Here is a 24,330-nt window from a genome sequence, read left to right on the forward strand (position 1 = left end):
TAAAAACATATTTAAAATAGTATTTTAATGAATAAGGAGGACAGTGATGCGGAGGAATACTTTGACGCCTGATCGATGCCCTTTTATTATGTTTTATGTTTATATATATTTTGTATATAGTATTTTATTTTGAGTTTTGAACGAAAGCACATTAGCAAGTTTTTTATCCTGTCGTCATACTAATTATATCAAATCTCCGGTCGTGTCGGATTACCGTCCCATCGGGCTATGAGAGTTAAGGAATAGTGAGTGCACCGTGTCTGCGCAAATGCTCGAGCACTATAATATGTCCTGCGCAGTTGGCTAATCTCCTTACATGAGAACAGTCGCCGTAGCCGATAATCGGCTAGGAGGACATCATACCAAATCTTTTCCCATGGGGCCCCTTAGTACAACCACAGACCTACTGGTAATTCATGTCTAAATTTCAATAACAAATAAAAAAATACTCTCACATTTGTTGATTTCCTTCGTTGGTTAACGAGGAACGTCTCCTCGATAGTTATTGCAAAATAAAAATATTCTATTCTATTCTATTCTATTCTATTAAGATTATTATTTTGCCATGGTTCCCAAAAGCCTTACTTAGGCAGGACTGAAATAATCGGCGAGTATATAGAATTATCTGTAGTGACGCCACAACCGCATCTAATAAGTATAATTATCCATAGGATTTCAATTAATTTAAACATGTTTTAATAAACAAAAAAAATATTTGAACATCATTAATCCAACCGTGCTTCAATAAGGTTATTTTAATTGCTTTATAATGTTACCTTAATTAAAGCTGTAGCCCACAAATTAGTTGAGCATTCAGTCGTCTGCTAACGGTATGCATACTGAGGACACAGCCTACTCTGCATTCGTCGTGATTAGAAACCAATTTCGTAGTCAGAAAGTGCTTACCTTATTATAAAAAAATTGATATCGAAACTAGCTGTTCCCCGCAGCTCCATTATAAAATTCGTGCTGCTATACCGTAAGGAAATAACCAACCTTGTCTTTGCGAGAGGAGGCATGTGCCAAATTATAAAAGCTTTAGTATTCCGTTTACTTGCTTAAAGAAACTTATCTCATTATATGGTCTGATTAGAAAAATCTTTCAGAGTCAGATATATCGCATTTATCGTGGAGAGCCATAGTCTTATCCGAGTAAGAGGAGAGGCCTATGTCCAGCAGTGGACTGCGATAGGCTGATGATGATGAAGAGGACTGGTTCCCAAGGAACGTGGGTAAGATAACTTTGGGAAGGTAGTTTTTGCATACACGTACGTTTATAGAAACACAACCCCATGAAATCAGATTATTTTTATTCATCATTAATTATCATACAACCTACCCACTGTAACGTACGTTCGGTATTCAAAAAGTCCCCACAATTAGCATTGGACAAGCGTAATTGAAATAAACTGGAATATTAATTGGAAAAATTATGCTCTCGTCAGAAAAAGGATATAATACATTCTTGTTAGTGAAGTAAAAAGCCTGAATCACCAACTTAGAACTATAGCTAGGGTTCAATGAACGGAAAGATGGCGTAGCGAGGTATTTTGTATGTATAGTCTTCTTGTCACCGCCTTTTGGGTTATAGTAGTTACGGTAAGCCCAGTCCGCTGCATTTTTGACAACTGTCTTGTTAAAACATCTATACACCGTCATGTCACTAGAACTGAATTTGTCATACCAAGCGGCCGCAGTTAGGCGCCTATTATTGTCCTCTATGCCGTCGGAAGCCCCAGGGCCACCGGGCATATCTATGACATACTTATTAGTTGCCATCAGTGCTGAGTGCCCAATCCAAGGACTGCCAGTGTCATCTCCTGTGATCAAAATATCTCCTTTCCTGACACTTTCCACAAATTTTTTCTTTGATGATTCTGATGACAATCTGTGCGTTTTGGGTAGAAGGACCGACATCTGATTATCGTGCAATACTCCGTAGTTATTTAATAAGAGCCACTCCGCGTAATTAACAGGCCTAATCCCGTTTAATTTATTGTATAGTCTGAGGGTAGTTTTGAAGAGATTCTCTTGTCTTAAGAATAACTTTGTGCAATGTTTGCTGGGATCGATTATTCCCAAATGGACCGCAATGTTGAAATAATTATTACTCTTGTTCGAATATCTACTTTTCTCCCCTAAAAGCAGATTAACATTTTATCATTAAATTCCATCAAACAATAAGGTGACGTAGAAATATAACATTATACAATAAGTAATGTAAACTACACAAAACCTGAATACAATATAGCCTATATTATAGTTCGGCCATTCAGAGAATGCGTTCCTGACACGTCGCGATTGAACTGACGACGTAACTTTGCAATGGCGTTGCAGTTACGATAAAAATATTTTTGCTGGTTGTTTACCGTTTTAACAATTGAGGAGCATTAAAACAACATTATTATATCAATAATCAATGAATGTTATTACGTCGTCAGTTCAATCGCGACGTGTCAGGAACGCATTCTCTGAATGGCCGAACTATAATATCAGATAATATGTATTTCTAATGGTGCAAGAATTTTTAAAATCAGTCTTGTAGATTTTGAGTTTATCCATTACAAACAAACGAACAATGTTTTCCTCTTTATAATATTAGTAATAAAATACCACTAATGTGGTTTCGTTGCTTAAAATAATTTCCATTATAGATGGTCTATTGTTTTACGCTTGAAGTTCGTTGCGATAATTTAGGTAAACTACTAAAATATCTTACTTAGATCTAACGGTTCAACTGAATCTTCTTCACATCCTGGGACCAACGATGTAACCATAACGATTTGAATAAATCCAACCACATAAAGTTGTAATCTTAATGTTGCTATCATTATAAACTTGATTTCAGCATTAAGTACATCATATATTCGCATCTTTACAGGAACGATATTATTCCGGCAACTCTGACTGAAAATGAAACCGATATGAAGTCACTTTATTAAAAATTTGATCAGGAATAAACTACAATAGTAAATAATTGACACAATCATCGTATAAATAGTCATTTCCCAATCTATGTTGGTGTCGTCTTATCAAATTGTGTTTATGACTACTTTTCTTTTGGAGCTATTGCCTGTCCGATCTTCTTGATACAAAGCTCTGTTCCTCTGTTATAAATACCACGGAGTAAGCAAAAAATGAGCGTTGTTGATGTTATAACGCAGGTAGGTCAGGCGTTTTCTTGTAGGTCAAATTCGTACGGTGGGCAAAACCAAAACGATCAGTTACGAGCGAACTAACGAGGCGTTCGGGTTATTTGAAACATCTGTCAACGATTTTTGGTATTAAAAAAAATGTTCGGCTGTAAAGAAAGCGTATAAGGGCAGAGACAGTAACATTCCTCGGTACCCGCTCACCCGCTTTTTAGCACGTTACTTTCTTAGGGACATGGCACATTATAGCGGCACCGCAACAGCACGGCTCAACACCAGCATTTAAGTTGTCATTCAATTTAGAGCATTAAAACGTGTATATTATAGTATATTTCGTAATGTCAATATGAAAAAGCCAACGGCGAGCAGTCAGCGCGCTTGCCGCTTCCACACAACTCGACTCGCCGCCCGCGTGCTGCAAGCGAGCGGACTTCATGCGTACAGTGCGCCGACGGCATGCTCATTTCGCGCCGACTCCGAGTCGGCAGCAAAACAACGTCATTACGTCGTGTTCAATCATAACTGTCTTAAAATAATATTGAGTTTGCGGTGACAGCAAGCTTACACCTCGCGGCTGGCGCGCGGCTGGCGCGCGGACGGCGAGCTTGCACCTTGCGGACAACGCGTAGTTAGCGCGCTGGCAGTTAGCCGTAGTCTAAATTCGAGGCGACGCCGTGTTGCAGCCGTGCTGTTGCGGTGCTGCTATAATGTGCCATGTCCCTTAGGCGATTTTCCGTTATGGCACCTCCGCTAGAGATTTTGTTCTTCATGATATATACCTACTGGCAATTTATATCTAAAGCTGAAAGCATAACAAAATAGCATACATTTTATTGCTATAAAATGTTTACCCACTATATTGCAGTTGTCGTGTCCCCCGTTGATCAACGAGAAATTCCTCCTTAAGAGTTTATAAAATTATTTTCCATGGTTTCCAAAACCCTTAGGAGTAAAAGTCGGATAACTATGAAACTGAAAATAAAACGATAACTGTACACGATTGCATCTAAAGATTATAATTATCCTTTGTATTTCAATTATTATAGACATGTTTTTATAAACTGAAATAATAATTTAAACTTAATTCAGCCGACCGTGCCTCAATATGGATGACGTTTTTATTGAATTATAATGTTTTTAATTATTCTGCATCCGTCATGTTGATAAACTATTTTTCTTAGTCGAAAAATCCTGAATTGTAAAATGTTATCAAAAATTATGCTACGATTTAAAATGCCGTCTATATCCTACTTACTACTACTTCGGAAGCTAGTTATCAATGTATTTTAAGACACCATGAGGATGATAGAAGGCTTAAACTGTTGTTTTTTAAATATTAAAATTAAAACAAGTCTTAATCATGAACAACAAGACCACAGATATTTATTGTGTGTTAATTTTGTTTACTTACGGTAAAGCAGTAGGTACCCGCCATAAATAAATTTAAAAATGCAAATCCAGAGAGAACCGCTCGATTGCTTAGATCCTTTGAAACCAAAATAACTTTAGTTAATTGTTTAAACAAATTAATTGAAATCTCAGGACTCTCCATCACCAAGTAGTTGGGATTGTGGGAGATTCGTATTTGCATTTCGCGAATAACCGCGCAGTCTATCAGTTTAATTTGTTTAACTCTACGCTTATTGTTTAAATAAACACTGACTAATGTAGGACTACGTTTCGTTTGTGACTTTGTCTGCATTCAGTAGGAACTGTCACCCACCCAGATAGTGGTAGGACAGGTATTTTTTTTTCTGCATCTCAAATTATGTGTCCCTCTCGAAGCTACCGTAGTCTGCCATGTCTTTCATACATTCATCCCAATCGGTTTTGTAGTTTCAGCGTGAAAGTATAACGATCAAACTTCTCGAGGCTTCAATACTTTGAGCACTCCATTTTTATTCGTAAATGGTATCAATTTTCCAGTCCGCCTACTTTCTATGTAGGTATTCTTTATGGACCCCAAATAACCTAAAGGATATCCAGTTGTCTCAGGTATTTTCCTAACACTCCAATTTCTTCAATAGACATAGGTTTTTGCAATAAAATATCAAACATAATCAGTAGGCCAAGATACTTTTAAGAATAAAATATATCATTATTAAGGCTATGTTTAAGTAGATATTATTTATTTAAAAAGAAAAAAACATAATATACAATATCATAAGCTAATACAAGTAACAATTTTCTTTAATATATCACATAGCTTAAATATAAATAATAAATGCAACACTTCAATGTCTAATACAATAAAAAAGTTAAAACTTCCCTTTGTTCGCCAACCAATAGGGACGCAAGAAATACGTTGGTATTGAAGTAGGAACGATTATCGCATTCCCAGGATTTCTTATAACTTTGTTGCTACCAGTGCCGTAGTAATACGCCTGCAGCACCAATTTAGAGCAGTAGCTTGGATTCGTCGTCTGGAAGTTCGTAGTCAATGCGTATGTTATGTGTATGGTCTTCGTGGACCCCTCATTTGGGTTGTAGTACTTGCGGTCAGCCCAGCGCGCAGCTTGTGAAGCTATTCCAGCATCAGGACACCGGTACACTGTTGTCCAATCAGAAGCGTGAATATCAAACCACTTGTGCTTAGTTATTTGTCTGTTGTTGTCCGGAATCCCGTTCTGCCAGCCCTTGCCTCCAGGCATCTCCAACACCCAGGTATCGGTTGTCATTATTGCAGCGTGGCCAAGCAAACCCCCACTACCTCTGCCCGTGATCAAAATATCTCCTTTCCTCACAGTATTCACAAAACGTCTTTTGTTATCCGCTGTGGACCGCTTACTTATTTTTCTTTGAAACATAGACTCCTGAGTATCGAACAGTATCCCGTAGTTGTTCATTAAGAGCCAATCTTGGTAACTAATCGTTTGATTGCCATTGAGTGAAAGGTATTCTCTGTACGTATCTTTGAAGATGTCTCTTTCATGTTGTTCAAACGTTCGAAGCGAGTATTTTTCGGGATTGATTATTCCCATGCGGACCCCAGCGCTGTAGGCGGTCGCCGTCTGGTTCGATACCGCGTCATTCGCTTCTGAAAACAATAAATTGCGTACCGTTGTTTTATTGTTCATTCAGTTCCATTTTTGAAACAAAAAGTGACGTATAAAGCGTATCGTTGCAATATATCACTTGGTTTGAAAAGTATGCAGATGTGTCTGGACATGACATGAAATATTAGAGATCCTATCATGTTCTTATGATATTGTCAATCACAAGAGGTATAAAAAATAATAAAGTAACTCACCAAGATCTTCCTCGAAGCCATGTGACCCCACCACCAACAAGACCACTAAAAGAAACAAATGTCCAAGCTCCATGATCGCTTCAGAAATGTGATTAATTACTCAGTTATCACTCTTTATATATGTTAAAATTAAGCAAGACATACTAATGAGCAAACACAATTCTTCGTAATGTACATATTGTAAAGTACTTAGATTAGGGGATGTCCTGCAAGTAGGTACAGTCATCTTCAGGTCAGTGGTAACAGTTTCATAGGAAAATCGTACTTATTACTATTGAGTTAAGGTGCATGACAGTTACCACTGATGTGCAGTCTACTGTACATATTAGTTATCTCGTTACAGTTCTACATCAAGTGCAATGACAGTTGTGTTTGTTTGTGGAAACCATTTCATCGTGATTGTTCAATTTATTTCTGTTGCAGACTAATTGCGTAACAAACTTTTATTGGCCGTGACTTTCGATTGACAACTCAACAGCGTGCGCAAGTTTATCTATTTTAACCTTTTTTATGCATAAGATTGAAAAATTGAACTATTATTTGCATAATATTTACTACCTAGCATACAAACAACATGTTCTTCCCGATAACATTTCAATTATTCTCAAGAAATCTCTTAAACAAGCGCTTGAAACATGATTATCATTTAACTATCTATGATAACATCTACTCATATAGAAATCAACAGGACATTGAGGAAAATGCCCACAAAATATATGCTAAAATCCTAATGCAAAAGTATTCGACATCACATATTTAAAAAGTACCGAGTAACCATATTTAACATAATTTACAAAGAACAGCATTCGTAAGTATATCCTATCATTATTTTACCTAAAACAGAAAAGTTACCCAACAGAAGTAAATCGCTACGATACCTTGAAACAATTAAGCCTCATGTAGCAGATACGAGTATTTTATCCTTAGTAACTCCTTACGTGGGGAGTAGATAAATTAACACAAACGACTCTACAGACCAGCGAGTTGAGAAGGGTAACTAGGCCCTCAAAAAAGTTGACAAAAACAACAAGTTTTAAACTGAAACTGTGAAAAAACCTTCATATGTAGCTGTGTCGCAAATAATCATCAGCTGTTAAATATATAATTATAAAGATTATCGTCATGATCCGTCACCTTCATACTTATAATAATCATCGTCATCCCGAGTTTATTTGGGGTTGGCGCAGGATATTTCTTTCTTCCGTACTGCTCTATCTAACGTCATCTTAATTTTTTTTTTATTGATGCATCATTCATCTACGTTATTTCAAGTATTTGCTGAAACAGTATACTCTGAAAAAATCGCTCGTCTGCTGTCCCTCAAGATATATAAATATTCTCAACGACGACCAGCCCAAAAGTTTATCTACGTAAATGTAGGAAATACTTGGTAACTGCCAAGTTCCCGCCCTAGGCGGATCGCCCTCAAATTAGATACTTACCTAGTTAGGCATTCAGATAAGATCTTTAGTATTCCTTGAGAGATCCTCGACAATTGTTCATGGTTAGCACTTGATTATGTCCATCGATTACTGCTTACAAATGAGGTGAATTCAGTCGTAACTATTGTGAAAGAGGAGGCAGAAAATTGATCTTCATAACATTTAGAGTCAATGGGCTAAAATACTTTATAATTCCTACAGGAAACGGTGCCAACGATGCATCCTACTTTTATTAAGATTTATGAATAAATCTTAACGTTCACATGAAACAGCATCTTGTCTTTACCATCATCTTGAATAAAGTCCCTCGAGACTACAGCACCCATTAATATAATAGCAATAACAACAGCACATAAACTGGGTACAGGTGCAAGCAAGCACATCAAACAGCGTATGTACACTACTGAAGCAGTTACGTTGTCGTATGCTAATTATTCACAGAAACTAAATGGAGGGTAATGGAGGGTATTAGTAACATGCTGCGACTGCCAGCCAATCAGAATGCGCGCCACCATCGACCAGCCAATCACGTACAAGATGGATGTTCCCGATTTAATACGGATAGTGTAACCAACAGATTATAATGTGTTTGTGCTGTATGCACGATTGGTAGTGGAATCGAAATTCATCGTCTTGCTTAATTCCTCTAGAGCATTATAGAATGGGATATTCGAGTGAATTTGGCTTGCAGCCTCATTAAGCATGTTGATTGTTAATATCTATAGTAATGTAATCTCAACTAAATCATCTTTCGCCATGACAATAACGACCTTCTGATTCAATCTGCAGTAGATGTCCACATAGTAGGTATAATCTTTCCTACTTTAGATCTTTTTACTTCTCAGCTTGTTGCATAAATGAAACACCTACCCTAAGATTTACCTCATAAAATAAAACAACAATATACTACCTAATAATTTATTCTTCTAAATTCATGGAACATTCTCGTACTTTCTCGATGGCTTAATCAAATATTGTATTGAGCGAAGAACACTTGCATATAGACCGTAGACATACACCAGAGCTGGAACCCTTGGTTTGGCAGTACTCATCACAATCGTACTTGCACGATCGCCTCGGTTTGATGGCAGCCAGAGATTCTGGGAAAAGAAAAGTAGGTATTAATATATGGTTGATTCTCTGCTTAAGTAAAGTATGGTTAAAAAGTAGAGAAATATTTTTTGTGATTTTTCTTAGATTTGAGATTTCATTTGCCACGATTCTTGGAGCACAGTCTTGTTTTGTGTATGATCCTTGTGTGATGGTTATATGATAAACACAAAGAAAAAATAGAAATATAGAAAAATAGTCTGAGTGAGAAATAGTTACAATAAGTTCTAAGAACGCCAAAATAACATTATCATAACATCTATGTAGTTGAAAGCTGATCAGGTTCTTTATGGAGATTATAGAGAGATATTTATTCTCGTAACGGTTGGAGAGTGATAAAATAATGGATTGAATTGGATTGCCATATGATGATAAGAAACGAGTCTATATTTTGTTACCAGTATAAATTGATCCAATAAAATATTCCTATCATTTTCTGTAAGCTAAACATAAAACACTAATAACTCAGTGAATTTTCAGGTTTATTCCGAGAAATATTACAATTCATAATAGGCCTTGTCGTCTCATTTATATTCAATGACAAAGATAGTACCTATTTATAAATAATAAGGCTAGATCCCTAAGGATGCCCCAGGATATTATATAGACATTATTAAATTTAAATGCGTAGGGACCTAAGAAGTTTTCTTGTATTCTATGAACCATGGCCGAATGATAAATGACATCAAAATTATTTTTAAGCCCAGCCTTCCAGATGATTACAATGCAAGTACATTAAAGTTTAAACTTAACAAGCGTATAATTAAGGATGCAATAAACATAAATACTTGTCCAGATATAATCAACGCGATTTATTAACATTAGTTTGCTGCTAAGAACAAAGGAAAACCGTTAAATGTATCGTGAAATCTTTCGTGTTTATCCCGAGGTGTAGAGAATGTATGTAGGTGGCTTTCAAGTAGATACCAATTGGCTTAAAGTCAAGTCAATTTAACACTAGTTTTAAATTAAAAGTAAAAAGTTTGGTATTCTAATTAACTGGGGCCCAACGGCTTTAGAACTAAATAGTCGGTTGTCTTTTTATTCCAAAATTATTTTGAGAGAGGTAGAGAACTACGTTTACTTGCGGCCTTTCATAAATACTGTTTAGTACTATAGATTTTATATTCAACACGTGTCAGCTATTGAACCGTCATAACTCACATAGCTATTAATTATTTATTTTGTTTATATGCACATCTTATCTCAGAATAGTGCAATCAAATATGAAGACATTTGTTATTAAAAATATTAGTTCATGGTGAGTTCACGGTTCCGTGATAATACACACGTATTATTTAGTTAGAAGAACCATTGACAACAAACCTTTTCAATAAACAATTATTAGACCATAAATAAAAATAAAATCTTCAAAACAAAACGGGAAATCGTTTGTTTTGATAACTTCAGCACTTCTATGGGTAATAAACAAAGGCTATAATATGACCGACGTGTTGGTCATGAATCCTATATTATGGCATAAACGTCCAAACAAACAAAATCATTGATCTGGCAGTATGATTCATATAATATTGTATACCTCAATATGCCTCAATGGTATGCCTATAACAGGATTTCGTACCTGTATGTTTTTTTTTTTTATCTTATTCTGAAGACAGTAAACTGTACCTGGTTATGTACCGATAAATCAATAGGACATACTATCATCATGAGTCAAGCCATTTCTCAACTATGTTGGAGTTTCTATCTAGTCTAACTAAGCACCTGTGTTTTACATAGAGCGATTGCCTACATCACCTCTTCATCCGACTTACTCAAGAAACCCGGTATTCCATAGTGTCTTTATTTGAATAAGGCAAAGACGTATGTAGGCAGGGACATAATAATATTTGCCATAGTTAATCATACCAATTAGCAAGGGAAGTCAGTCAGATTAATCACCAACTATGCGTCATTATAAAATACACAGTGTTTTTTTTTCTATATCGTGTTATGAATGTAAAATCATTTGCAAACATAAACTATTCCATGTACACAAATAAGCACACCCGGATAAAAGTTATATTTATCTTTCTTCAAATGAGCTACTAACGTCATGAGATTAGCGTATTTAATAAACAAACTCTTCTTTCTCTTTCTTTATAATATACTAGCCGTTTTCCCGCGGTTTTACCCGCGTCCCATGGTAACTACTGCCCGTACCGGGATAAAATATAGCCTATGTTACTCGTGGATAATGTAGCTTTCGAATGGTGAAAGGATTTTTAAAAACGGTCCAGTAGTTTTTGGGCCTATTCATTACATCCAAACAAACAAACAAAGTTTTCCTCTTTATAATATTAGTATAGACATAGATACTAATTTTCTCCCTACTATTTCCCCTACATTTCTATTGACTATTTTGACTATTACCCGCATCTGGATAGGAATAAATGGTATCCTATGTCCGACTCCTTATTCTAAGCTACCTCTACACCAATTTCCAGCCATATAGATTAACGTAAGTCAGTATATGACGCAGCCGAAACCGCGAAGCACAACAACTGTAACCATCTTCTAAACCGCATTGACATAAAGTCATTGACCTACTTTATACGATAACTAAAAATATCTCAAATATACCTAGGTAAAGATGAATTTAAGTTAAACACTATTGGCCTTACTACAAAAACTTTAACCCCTGTTTTACACTTGTCTAATAAAATTTTGGCTGCAAAATGAACCGTATGTCAACGTCATAATTTGTCATTTTTTTAGACAAGGCATAAACTGACGTTTAAAAGTTTTTGTGGTAAGACGGTATACCTTCAAGTATTCTTCTCACATAATATGTTAATAACTGGAATCCCCGTACCTAAGGGCCACTCACATTGTTGCAATGACATACAAAAGGTTGATAACCTAATATCTGCGCGTGCGCATACAAGTGGTACGGCTTTATCGCGTCCTCGGTTGATAAAAAAACAATAACATAGCAAATCAACGAGTTTGTGTTACCTGTGGAACCGGTCTAACTACTTACTGGTGTTTGATATCATTGATAACCGTTGACTAATGTATCTCAAGGTACTTTATTCTTAGTTAGGCAATACTTAGGCATTATTATAATAAATTGCGTAAAAATACTAGATTGCACCCTCGAGTTTGTTTGTATCTCAAAGGCACTAAAAAGTAGCCTATCTCTGTCTGCAATTTTAGTATAAAATCGTAACGAATAAACTTCCTTTCATATTTACATCAACCTCATGAAAATATTGCGATGGAAGCATGAAACTTAGTGGCCCAATTGCATACCTGCGCGCTATCTAAGAATGCAGACTAAAACTGATATAACAATTATTACATAGTAGTAAAGTGTTTAAGATACTTTAGTTGCCGTAAATACGAAACATAAATCTTGAAACAAGGACCATTTCATTGTTATCTCTCGAGAAAGAGTAGTCTTGGCCCAGCTTGTGAGTACACCGATAACGTTAGCTGCAGTGGTAATTTCTTTTAATTTTCTCAGTTAAACTTCGTAGTTAGTCGTAAAAGTTAAATGGCCACGAATATTTGGAGACGCTAAAACGTTGCGTTTAATTATACCGTCGTTTTTTGCAGTACTACTGTGGCGGCAAATAGTTTTAAAACTGTTGTCGTGAGCTCTGTGGGGAATGGTCTAATTAGGCAGATAGAGACTGAAATTATTAGAAGCCTACCATATAGCTCTATATTGTATAAGAACAAAACGAAGACTTCTTAACCCATGAGAACCATGCACCAGGTACACCGTGCCTTGAGTCCTGTGCAGTCGAAATTACTTGTTTTTTGCTGTAGAGCCACGATAGGTGTGTAAGAAATACTACTTTTAAGGACTGAATATACAAACCCTATTTCTTATTATATAAGGGAGAACTTGCTTATGCCAGTACAGCCAATAAAATGTTATGACGTTAGACCTCACCTGCTGGTACATTTGCGACTATTGTTAAATGCATGTGCACCATGCAGAAGGTTTATTTTTCACTGATAAACACACGATTCCTCGGAACAATCAAATGTAGAATGCTCGTAAAATCTCTAATCAACCTATTGGGCGATAAGGTGATTAATGGTAGTGAGATTTTTATTTCAAGGTTATTTATGAACAAACGATATATTTAAATTTTAAATTTCAATACCCCAAACTTACAGAAATATCTAAAATGTCTAAATTATTAGCGTTAACAACATTTCTAGTTATTACAATGAAGTACTTATTTTATATACACTGTGGTCGAATTTAATTAATTCACTTTTGATTGACCCGATATCGACTTAATTAGCTTTTCGTCTTCAAATGTCAAACATATCTACTTATACAAAAATGTCAACAGTCGAAAACATTTCTTAACTATCTTATCAAAATGGAATACTATGAGTCATTGTATATTGCAAATAGCAACAAAAATAATGTATTATCTTAGTAGAATACTGGTCACACAGTTTTCACTGATAAAAATGACCTTTGACATTTTGGTTGCACATTATTTAAAGCATATTATTAGTAATACTGTCATGTCATCATATCATTTGAATAATGGTATATTATGCGTGCGTATTCTTCTCTTGATACATTCAAATTATGTATTATGAATAAGAACCAACTGAGAAGGACCAAATAGAATGCGTACAAAAAGGTTTCTCGATACCTGTATTGTATTAAGTACCGGTTCCATATATACAGAGACAAAGAAGTTCTTATGATTTTCCTCAAAGACACACAAGTTATGTTTTATTATTAACATAATGTAACATTACCGGCAACATATAAAATGTTATAGGTGTACCAGTATAATATAAAATTGTGACCGATACTTTCAAATTGATATCTTATTTTTGTAAATATATATATTTTTAATTACCTACCTATATAATTCGGTAAAACCAAACGTAATGAATAAATATGATGAGTCAATGAAAAGGAAAATAATTTGCAGCACAATATGAACGATGAACCAAATAAAATATCAACAACACAACAAAAATCCATAAAAATAAACGTGTTTAATACTAACCTTGTAAACTTAAAGCTAATATCACAAATATGAGAAACAAACTAAACAAATTCACTTTCATTTTTATATTAATAATAATTGTTATTTAACCAAAACAATTAACCACTGTATATTTATTGCACATAATTACGTAGTTTTTATTAATACTGAGAGTACAGCATCAGTGAACTAATGAGACGATCATTCTGCCGTGTGTTACGAACTTCAGTGCGCTAAATAGCGCGGTCTTCCGGCCAATGTGGATACTAAAAAATAAAAATCGCTAAGGAAAAACCCGTTTTGAGAATAACAATTATGTGACATCACGTTTTTGTAAAAGGAGTTACTTGCTTTTAGTGGTTCCATAGTAGGTATGATTTATTTTAAAAATTAATACTATCAGTACTATTATTGATTTTATACATTAGTAATCAATACTATTATTGATTTTAGGTAATTGATAAATTGGCACGTACTGATCTAGTTTTGCAGATAAGTATTTTACATACCTAGTTAACTTTTTCCCAAATATTTGACTCGGTCATTGTGGAAAATATTACTCTAAGGAGAAAGAAAATAGTAATATTTTCGGGACGCGGCGCGCAGCATGTTATGATCTTTCCTACTTTCCTATTACACAACATCTCAAAATTTCATTTCTAATTATATCGTCTCTTACTCAATCAATCTAGCGTTTCTTTTGATGTCTCCAAAAATCGTGTAATATGTCTCTACATTGAGTCATAGTCCCAAGGGATTTCCCTAAAATTTGTAAAGTTACATAAAGTTAATGACTGTGACTCAATTAAATTTATTTTTGCCCAAAAATATAGTTTACAAAATATAAACCATTTTTTCGCGGTAAGTAATTAAAGTGACTAAAACCGATGAATAACATGACCACCTAAACAAACGTTGCTGAAAGGTAATGCCCCGCTTTCAAGGTCTGCTAAAGTTAAATCCCCGAAAACTGTTTTTTTTTTTTTCTGGAACACCAGCCATATCGTGCTAATAATACCTAATTCTTCAAAGCTCAAACACTAATTAAATAAAAACATTTGATAACACCTGGAAGAGTATAGAAAGGCTTGGCTGACTAACTCACTATCAACACAGGTGATAATTTTTTAAACTTACAACTGCATACTGTCCGATACCAAGAATTCCTGCCCATAGTTTCGACACACCCAATGATTACTGCAAATATTTCTCAATCTAATAATAATTACCGACACTTATCTGTAGTTCAATATCTACAGGACGGGATGTAGCCTGACTCATAAAAGGACTTTTTACATAGGTGAAGTCCCGATTAAGCAACGGTTCCTATATAAAAGCTAACAGGAAGACACTTGAAGTATTTGCATCGGTATCAGTTACAAACGAAGTAGTCTAAGCTGAAGATATGTTACCTAAAATATTAGTTTTTGTTCTTGCAACAGTTAGCGTTATCAATGCGACTGTGATCGTCAATGTTTATGATGGTAACTATAGCGACTAAATTAAATTACATTAAAAAATCTAAATGATTCACAGAGCAATTTGAAATTGTGATCTAGTATTTTAATAAATTGTTTATAGCTATAAAAGTATATGGTTATTTATTTTGTTATTTTATCGTTATAGATGATCCTGACATTGGATTATTGTCAGCGAAGAGTGACTGCAACCCTACAGAGTGCGACCAACGTTGTCGCAGACTCAAGTTCCCCGGTGGCGCCTGCGTCAATGGTCGCTGCAAGTGCGACAATTTCCGTAATGCAGAAGGTATTATTTTCGTATTTTTTTTTTATTAGATATTCGTTGCTCCATATTAGTTTCATCTAACTTTATTCTTTTGCATATTTTATTTAAAAGATGTATTTATTCATCTTTGTACAACTCTGATTTCTCTTCCCTTTTCTAGTTGAGGTGTCTGAAAATTCCCGCTTACAGCGTAAAATGCCTTGTTTTAACTGGCCTTGCATCGTGGCATGTTCTTTACACAAATATCCGGCTGGTCTCTGCGTAAAAGGAGAATGCCAGTGTTTTTACTTACAAAGAATGACAGGTTAAAGATTCTTATCAATCGGAAGCTATTATTATTTATTAGCTTTAATATAGATTTATAGTTTCATAATCATAATAATAATTGATCTTTCCACCAGCAGTTGTGAAGCTTTATTATTCATAAAATTTCTTGTCTTTATAAATATCAAAATGTTTATCAATCTGAAATAGTTTATTTCTAAAGATTGAACTATTGATCGTTTTACAAATGATCTTATGATAGGGAAATATTAAAACTAAGTATCAAATGTTTATCTATTTACTAGGAATTCCTGAAAATAACAACGCCGAACAAGACAACACGCCACAAATAGGTACGAATAATTTGTTATCACCCACACACTATTATCATACAATTCTTCGTAATTAATCAACATACTTTTCGAACAGATGAGGTTGATTCTGAGCTGGATAAAAAGAAGTGGGAATGTAATTCTACAAGGTGTGATAAATTCTGTCGCATACTCAAATTCACCGGTGGCGCCTGCGTCAATGGTCGATGCAAATGCAACAACAGTACTATTGCACAAGGTATTGTAGTGGCATTCTTAATTAATTCCTTAAAAAAAATAATTCTTAAATTAATGATTTGTTATTTTTATCTTCAGATCTCGAGCCTGAGCTTGTAAACAAGAAGAGTAGCTGCAACCCTGCAGAGTGCGACCAACGTTGTCGCAGACTCAAGTTCCCCGGTGGCGCCTGCGTCAATGGTCGCTGCAAGTGCGACAATTTCCGTAATGCAGGTTTGTATGAAATTTTGTCCTACACAAAAACTAAAAAGGAACTTTCTATACTACCTGTGAAACTGATACTTAACTAATTAAATATGTTTGCTCTTTTTCATTTGAGTTCCTGAATAATGACTATCATATAAATTGGATGTTCATTATTAAACTTTTTGGAGACATATTTTAGGGTAACTATTAACACAAAATTGTTGAGTGAAATACTAATGAAATCCTTCTTTGTTTTCAGATCAAATTACCGATCATTCCATACCAACTGTAGTAGATTTCGTTCCGTTGCAAGGTATGTAACACGTTTTTATTGGTTTTAAGCCAAAGAATGAATGATAAATTATTCTAAAATAATAATTATTGTACCAGATGACTTCGAGTCTGACTTTGCTAACAAGAAGAGTAGCTGCAACCCTACAGAGTGCGACCAACGTTGTCGCAGACTCAAGTTCCCCGGTGGCGCCTGCGTCAATGGTCGCTGCAAGTGCGACAATTTCCGAAATGCTGAAGGTTTGTATACATTTTTAATTTATCCTGTACGGAAATTCACACAAACCTTTTGTACTGGATGCTAATCTAATACTAAACTAATTAAATATAGAGGTACGTCGTTTTTCAAACACGTCTGTAATTTTGCCCAATTTCAGAGAAGTTCCTAAGCTATGAATTTCATGTAATATGGATGTCTATTATAAAACTTTTTGAAGGCATATTTTAGGGTAACTATTATCACAAAATTGTTTAGTGAAATACTTATAAAATCCTTCTTTGTTTTCAGATCTAATTACCGATAATTCCATACCAACTGCAGTAGATTTCGTTCCGTTGCAAGGTATGTAACAAGCTTTTATTGGTTTTAAATAAAATAATTAACTATTCATTATTCTAAAATGTCAATTATTCTAAAATAACAGATGAGTTCGAATCTGAATTGGCTAACAAGAAGAGTAACTGCAACCCTACAGAGTGCGACCAACGTTGTCGCAGACTCAAGTTCCCCGGTGGCGCCTGCGTCAATGGTCGCTGCAAGTGCGACAATTTCCGTAATGCAGGTTTGTATGAAATTTTGTCCTACACAAAAACTAAAAAGGAACTTTCTATACTACCTGTGAAACTGATACTTAACTAATTAAATATGTTTGCTCTTTTTCATTTGAGTTTCTGAATTAAGATTATCATGTAACATGGATATTTAGTATTAAACTTTTAAAAGCCATCTTTAGGGTAACTATTATCACAAAATTGTTCAATGAAATGCAGATAAAATCCTTCTTTGTTTTCAGAACAAATCACCGATAATTCCATACCAACTGTAGTAGATTTCGTTCCGTTGCAAGGTATGTAACACGTTTTTATTGGTTTTAAGCCAAAGAATGAATGATAAATTATTCTAAAATAATAATTATTGTACCAGATGACTTCGAGTCTGACTTTGCTAACAAGAAGAGTAGCTGCAACCCTACAGAGTGCGACCAACGTTGTCGCAGACTCAAGTTCCCCGGTGGCGCCTGCGTCAATGGTCGCTGCAAGTGCGACAATTTCCGAAATGCTGAAGGTTTGTATACATTTTTAATTTATCCTGTACGGAAATTCACACAAACCTTTTGTACTGGATGCTAATCTAATACTAAACTAATTAAATATAGAGGTACGTCGTTTTTCAAACACGTCTGTAATTTTGCCCAATTTCAGAGAAGTTCCTAAGCTATGAATTTCATGTAATATGGATGTCTATTATAAAACTTTTTGAAGGCATATTTTAGGGTAATTATTATCACAAAATTGTTTAGTGAAATACTTATAAAATCCTTCTTTGTTTTCAGATCAAATTACCGATAATTCCATACCGACTGTAGTAGATTTCGTTCCGTTGCAAGGTACGTAACAAGCTTTTATTGGTTTTAAATAAAATAATTATCTATTCATTATTCTAAAATAACAATTATTCTAAAATAACAGATGAGTTCGAATCTGAATTGGCTAACAAGAAGAGTAGCTGCAACCCTGCAGAGTGCGACCAACGTTGTCGCAGACTCAAGTTCCCCGGTGGCGCCTGCGTCAATGGTCGCTGCAAGTGCGACAATTTCCGTAATGCAGAAGGTATTTTCGTATTCGAAATAGTTCCAAGTAAAAAAGGAAAACTAAATATTAACAAATATGTATATTTTAACAGATGATTTCGAGCTCGATGCTTCACCCAAGTATAGCGACTGCAGTCCTATAGGGTGCGACCAACGGTGTCGCAATATCGGCTTTCCAGGTGGTGCTTGCGTCAATGGTCGCTGCAAATGCGACATCTTACGTGACATACAAGGTATTAATTTAATGTTCAACGAAGTAAATTTTTTATTTAAAAGTGTAAAGTAATATTTTAATAATATTATTTTGACAGATGAATACGAGCTTGACCCTGCAACCAAGTACGACGACTGCAGCCCTATAGGGTGCGACCAGCAGTGTCGCAGAATCGGCTTTCATGGTGGCGTCTGCGTTAATGGTCGCTGCAAGTGCGACATCTTACGTGACACACAAGGTATTATTTTAATTTTCAACGTAGTACATTTTTTATTTAAAAGTGTAAAGTAAATTTTTAATAATTTTATTTTGGCAGATGAATACGAGCTTGATTCCGCAACCGAGTATAACGACTGCAGTCCCATAGGGTGCGACCAACGGTGTCGCAATATCGGCTTTCCAGGTGGTGCATGCGTCAATGGTCGCTGCAAGTGCGACATCTTACGTGACATGCAAGGTATCATTTTTATAATAAACATTGGACCGACTAACTAAAAACATGTATTTTGATATATTATTTCAATGTTCAATACATAACAGAAGAGCGGAGTCTCCTAACACAGGCATTACTTGCTTAAAAGGAGGCTCCAATCACAAATTAAATGTTAAAATACTTTGGTACAGAAATAAAACATTTTGTATTGTATTTGTAACAAATTATTACGAAGCTGATGGTTCAAGCAAGAGTAGTGACTGCGGTCCTTTAGAGTGCTACCAACAGTATCGCAAACTTGGCCACCATTGGCGTTTGTGTGAATGGTCGTTGTGTATGTGACTATTACCACCGTGACGCAGAAGGTACTTCTGTCTGATGCCATGATTGTTTATTTTTCTCTTTAATTTTACATTTTCTTTATAAGAGTATATAGCAGACTGCTCACTAAACAGTCGGCCGACAGTTGACACGATGGTTGGTAAATATTTTTAAAAATTGAGATTTAAGTTTTCAGTCGGTCTGATACCAGCTATGTATATATATGATCTTTCTCATGTGCGTACCACTATTCATCTTCATGCTGATTTATGAGCCTAAATAAACTATCGGCTGACCAAAAGTTTCCAGTATACAGAATGTTACTGTTACAGCCTTTTTTATCGTCCAACCGCTGGGCACAGGCCTCCTCTCACACGGAGAAGGATTGAGAAGGGTTGGTGATTTCAGACTATATAGTCCAGGTTTCCTCAAGATGTTTTCCTTCACCTTTTTATCAGCCATTGGGTTCCAAGATATACTTAGAAAGTACATACAAACTTAGAAAAGTTGCATTGGTACTTGCCTGACCTGGAATCGAACCTACACCGACATACTCGAGAGGTTGGTTCTTTACCCACTAGGCCACCACGACTTCAACGACGACTTCTTCTTCGTTTTTTAGTTGATACAGTATGGTACTCCGAAATTTTATTTTTATTTTAATTGAATTTTTCAGTTCAAGAGCCGTCACTACCTGAACCGAGGATCCCGGGCATTTTTGACAAACTTCGCTGTAACTCGGACGTATGCTACAAGCATTGCACCAAAATTGGATTGGCAGATGGCACCTGTAAGAAAGGAATTTGCAAATGCAAGGTCATGTGAAGGTCGAGTTTGTTTTACAATTTTTACCTGGTTTATTAGAGAGTATCTCATTTGAAGTGTATACATAGTATGTTACTTGTAAACTTATGAAACCTCAATTTGTCATAGAAATATAAGTAATTCCAAAGTACCTTTGCATTTTGTTAGTAAGTAAATATGTCATATTACTATAATGTTCACATTGTCATAATATAGTCTCTAGTGTGAATAAACATTCTTTATTTGATAACGAAACTCTTTTAGTTTTTCGTACCTTATAAGAATCTAAAGCACGATCTACAGCCAAGAATAAGAAATGCTATATATATTTATGTAAATTTTCAATACCATGACAAGCTTATGCAGAAATGTACTCTAATAATCCTCGGTATTATATATTCCACAACTAACCTGCTGATACTTAATCTCCCATCGTTTTGGTGGAATCACATTCTTTCAACTATATCATAAATTAAAATACTGTTCCTTCTTACATATCTGACGAAGTCTTCAACCGTTCATTATTGCAATTTATATCTTTGCTTTATTAAATTAAATTAAGCATTATTGTTTTCTTACAGTGTTGAAAATCAATATAAATAATAACTAATATAAAATATGTACGTATACCTACGTACCTCACCTATGTGTAGTTTTGTTGTTGTTGATAAAACCTGTAACCTTATGAAATCTCAATTTGTGAAGATTTTAAACTATTATTACTCCTAATTCCTAATACAATTCTACAAAAACAACTACCCAATGAATTTATGAGTTTTCATTTAGAAATACTTCTTATCTTAAGCCCTATCTTCTAGCACTTTCTTACTTAACTTAAAATTACGATTGGTACAATCTCAACAGTTTACTTAGAGTTTTGTCAGACCAATTGATGGATCATTGATCGAAGTTTATCGAAATGTCTGGTAACTGTTAACAGATACAACAAAACAGAAAAAACAAGGAAAAGGCACCATCAAAGTTTAAACAAATATCTTAATCTCTTTATCCTTATCATATTTCAGTAGTCAAAATTAATTACTGGGGCTTATCAGTAGGTAAGATTGCGTTAGTGAAAAGATTATTCAGGTGAAGTCCCCGCCGGTGAAGTGACGCAAAGGTTCCTTTAAAAACCAGCAAAAGGAGGACTCTTGAAGTATATCGGTGTCAATAGCAGACGTCTTGAGTGTAGGAGCCATGTTGTCTAAAATAATCTTTGTCCTCGCCGCAGTATGCGTCATCAATGCAGCTGTGCTTGTCAATGAGCGAAAAGGTAATTTCTTTTGTTTTTTTTTCACCGGCCACTGTTATTGTGGTCGAGTCTTTTTGTTGTCAATAGCTTCAAAAATGTATGTTTCTAACTTAATGTTTTTTTGTAATACTTAGGTGATCCTGAAGCCGTATTGTTGTCTGAAAAGAGTGACTACAACGACAACTCCCTTAATGCTGAAGGTATTTCTATTTACATTGTTTTTTATTTTCTCTTAATTCATTATTTTAATTTCTTTAACTTCATTGAAAACAAAATTATTTTAAATAAGTATCTCACAGCTATGCTATAATTTGGACAAGACAAAGTCGACAGTTCAAAGTTCTGCATATTTGCCAGATTGTTTACTATATGAAATCAAAATGACTAGCAAATAAACCTTTTACACATAATTTTTCTGCTGATATATTAATAACTATATATTTAACTTCAGAGCCTTCCTTCTCCGCCGATGCATGGGATGAACAAGGAATCTTAAGAACAAATGAAGGTACTGTATACATTTTTAACTTGTGACATACATCTAGGAACCAACCATCTATCGAGAAAACCGACTATACCTTTTTTATGGGAAATCATCAAAAGTCTCCACCCGCTGTGGGTTGGCATCGTGAGGAATATCAGACTCTTACTGACAAAAACCCATCATGTTCCTTCTTAAGACCTTTATGTACCAGGGCCGCGTAACTCTTTCTAACAACCCTTCCGCCACGCAACCGACTATATCTGCGTATTTCACTCCACTATCTAGCTTTCTTTTCTCTACGTCGTTTCCTCTTTCGTTCTCTGTGTTATCCTTTTATGCATTGTAAACATGTGTATGATAGTTTCATTGTGATCACATTTTTTCATTATCATTTCTTTTATAAAACGTTTATATTGTCAGTAGCATTTACACTACGATGTTAGTAGTAAGTAACAACCGCGTGGTTATATCGATGATAAGGACGAACAACACTTAGCCCGATCGGCTCACGGACAGTCGTTACGGGTAATACAACAAGCTAGATATGTAATCTGATAATCTGATAAACAGTTTTAGCAAAGGATACCAGGTTGTTCGGGCAACCTGCCCAACCAACCTGGTTGAGGAGGTCAGATAGGCAATTTTGGACAAAAAAACTATTACTAAGTTGCATCCGGTGAGACTAGAAGCCGCCTATATAGTTGGGAAAAGCTAAACAAATGATGTAGTATTAACAATCCTGTATTTACTTTCGCAGATCTGATGGTGTCCTCGGCAAGAACTTGCTTATTCTGGGTTTGCAATGAACACTGCCGTCGCCTCGGTAACCTCGGTGGTAGATGTCTTAGCAATACTATATGTGCATGCTTTTAAAATTAAAAAATACAAGGTTCTTTTATTTCTCTTTTGATAAATAAGACATTAGTATTGTGTCACTTTTAGTATTCAGAAACATTGTTACTTATTATTTCGTTAAAACCTTTTTTTCATGTCGTCATACATTAAGTACTTAAAAGTTTTAAATCGCATGAAACTTACCTTTGCCAGAACAAAGTTATGTTAAAGGATATTGTTACAATTTTTTAATTTTGTTCAGCATACCTTTTTTTGTAAAATATAGTTTGAATAAATATATCTGACTTCATCACCAAAAGCTTTATATTTTTTGAGCCTTCAGAGCTAACTTCAAATGAAATTTAATCCACAGTCAACAATAACAAACTATTGAAACTGAAAGACTGTTGATTTTCAACTTTATCGAACTCCTGATGAAATTTCAAAACAAACAAAAAAAGGTTTTCCTAAATGAATTGCGAATTTTTCATTTCGTTTGATCGCAAGCTAAACGGAAAGCCGCACTTTTTGTAGGAAACTTTCCGCCAACTTAAACTTAACAATCAAAATAAAAGTTGGACGTACGAATGAAAAAAAATTCGTCTTGAGGACGTCAAAGAATAAAACGAACGATAGGCAGGCGTTGAGTACCTTACCTTCTGAGAGAGAGCCGGCCCTTTGTACAAGTTCTTACAATTAACTTGAAGGACAACGTCTCCAGAGTTTGTCGATTGTTATCTGTGAACTCGGAGAAGTGGCCCTGATCAAAGATTAAATAACAAATATGTCTGCTGCGAGTTCCCGAAACGAGCCTTTGTTTCAGCCGAGTCTTACGTGTAAAATTACTCTTTTAGCAGCGACTACTTATGTTAAGCAAATTAGCAAACAATTTTTTTTCAACTGAAACCGATCGAGGTATTAGTAGTAGTAAGTTAAAGACTATCAATTCAAAAAAGGCTCCAGTGCTTTTTTTAAAGTTCTTGCTGTTACTGTTAAAGCCTTTTTTTATCGTCCCACTGCTGGGCACAGGCCTCCTCTCACACGGAGAAGGATTGAGCATTAATCACCACGCTTGCTCAATGCGGGTTGGTGATTTCAGACTTAATAGTCCAGGTTTCCTCAAGATGTTTTTCTTCACCTTTTATCAGCCATTGGTGTCCAAGATATACTTAGAAAGTACATACAAACTTA

General features: G+C 35.2%; 4 protein-coding genes and 1 long non-coding RNA gene across 6 annotated transcripts; 2 read left to right on the forward strand and 3 right to left on the reverse strand.

The window, feature by feature from the left end:
• Positions 1–1,348: 1,348 nt before the first annotated feature.
• On the reverse strand, positions 1,349–2,901 carry LOC124632635 (uncharacterized 30.3 kDa protein-like). Its single transcript, XM_047167533.1, has 2 exons — positions 2,720–2,901; positions 1,349–2,138 (listed from the first exon to the last, which is right to left on the reverse strand). Exons 1-2 carry the CDS (start codon positions 2,871–2,873, stop codon positions 1,363–1,365), a joined length of 930 nt encoding a protein of 309 aa, XP_047023489.1. The 5' UTR covers positions 2,874–2,901; the 3' UTR covers positions 1,349–1,362.
• A 2,349-nt stretch (positions 2,902–5,250) lies between these two features.
• Positions 5,251–6,543, reverse strand: LOC124632449 (uncharacterized 30.3 kDa protein-like). Its single transcript, XM_047167297.1, has 2 exons — positions 6,403–6,543; positions 5,251–6,189 (listed from the first exon to the last, which is right to left on the reverse strand). The coding sequence occupies exons 1-2, from the start codon at positions 6,473–6,475 to the stop codon at positions 5,411–5,413; spliced, it is 852 nt and encodes a 283-aa protein (XP_047023253.1). The 5' UTR covers positions 6,476–6,543; the 3' UTR covers positions 5,251–5,410.
• Positions 6,544–8,748: 2,205 nt separating this feature from the next.
• Positions 8,749–14,289, reverse strand: LOC124632821. Its single transcript, XR_006984677.1, has 2 exons — positions 13,952–14,289; positions 8,749–8,944 (listed from the first exon to the last, which is right to left on the reverse strand). It is a non-coding gene; the product is annotated as an uncharacterized LOC124632821 (long non-coding RNA).
• Positions 14,290–15,295: 1,006 nt separating this feature from the next.
• Positions 15,296–20,819, forward strand: LOC124632497 (tenascin-like). 2 transcript variants are annotated; one of them, XM_047167354.1, is made up of 18 exons: positions 15,296–15,414; positions 15,557–15,697; positions 15,837–15,980; positions 16,246–16,293; positions 16,370–16,510; positions 16,588–16,722; positions 16,955–17,008; positions 17,086–17,226; positions 17,495–17,548; positions 17,631–17,768; positions 18,000–18,053; positions 18,131–18,271; positions 18,540–18,593; positions 18,676–18,816; positions 18,890–19,030; positions 19,109–19,249; positions 19,328–19,468; positions 20,442–20,819. In XM_047167354.1, the coding sequence occupies exons 1-18, from the start codon at positions 15,336–15,338 to the stop codon at positions 20,588–20,590; spliced, it is 2,037 nt and encodes a 678-aa protein (XP_047023310.1). In that variant the 5' UTR covers positions 15,296–15,335; the 3' UTR covers positions 20,591–20,819. The 2 variants fall into 2 exon arrangements, with proteins under 2 accessions (XP_047023310.1, XP_047023311.1); XM_047167355.1 differs by lacking the exons at positions 18,540–18,593; positions 18,676–18,816.
• Positions 20,820–21,669: 850 nt separating this feature from the next.
• On the forward strand, positions 21,670–23,190 carry LOC124632498. Its single transcript, XM_047167357.1, has 4 exons — positions 21,670–21,842; positions 21,956–22,021; positions 22,273–22,329; positions 23,063–23,190. Exons 1-4 carry the CDS (start codon positions 21,767–21,769, stop codon positions 23,176–23,178), a joined length of 315 nt encoding a protein of 104 aa, XP_047023313.1. The 5' UTR covers positions 21,670–21,766; the 3' UTR covers positions 23,179–23,190.
• Positions 23,191–24,330: the final 1,140 nt, after the last annotated feature.

Source organism: Helicoverpa zea, chromosome 8 (genome assembly GCF_022581195.2).
Source record: "Helicoverpa zea isolate HzStark_Cry1AcR chromosome 8, ilHelZeax1.1, whole genome shotgun sequence".
NCBI classification, from domain to species: domain Eukaryota; kingdom Metazoa; phylum Arthropoda; class Insecta; order Lepidoptera; family Noctuidae; genus Helicoverpa; species Helicoverpa zea.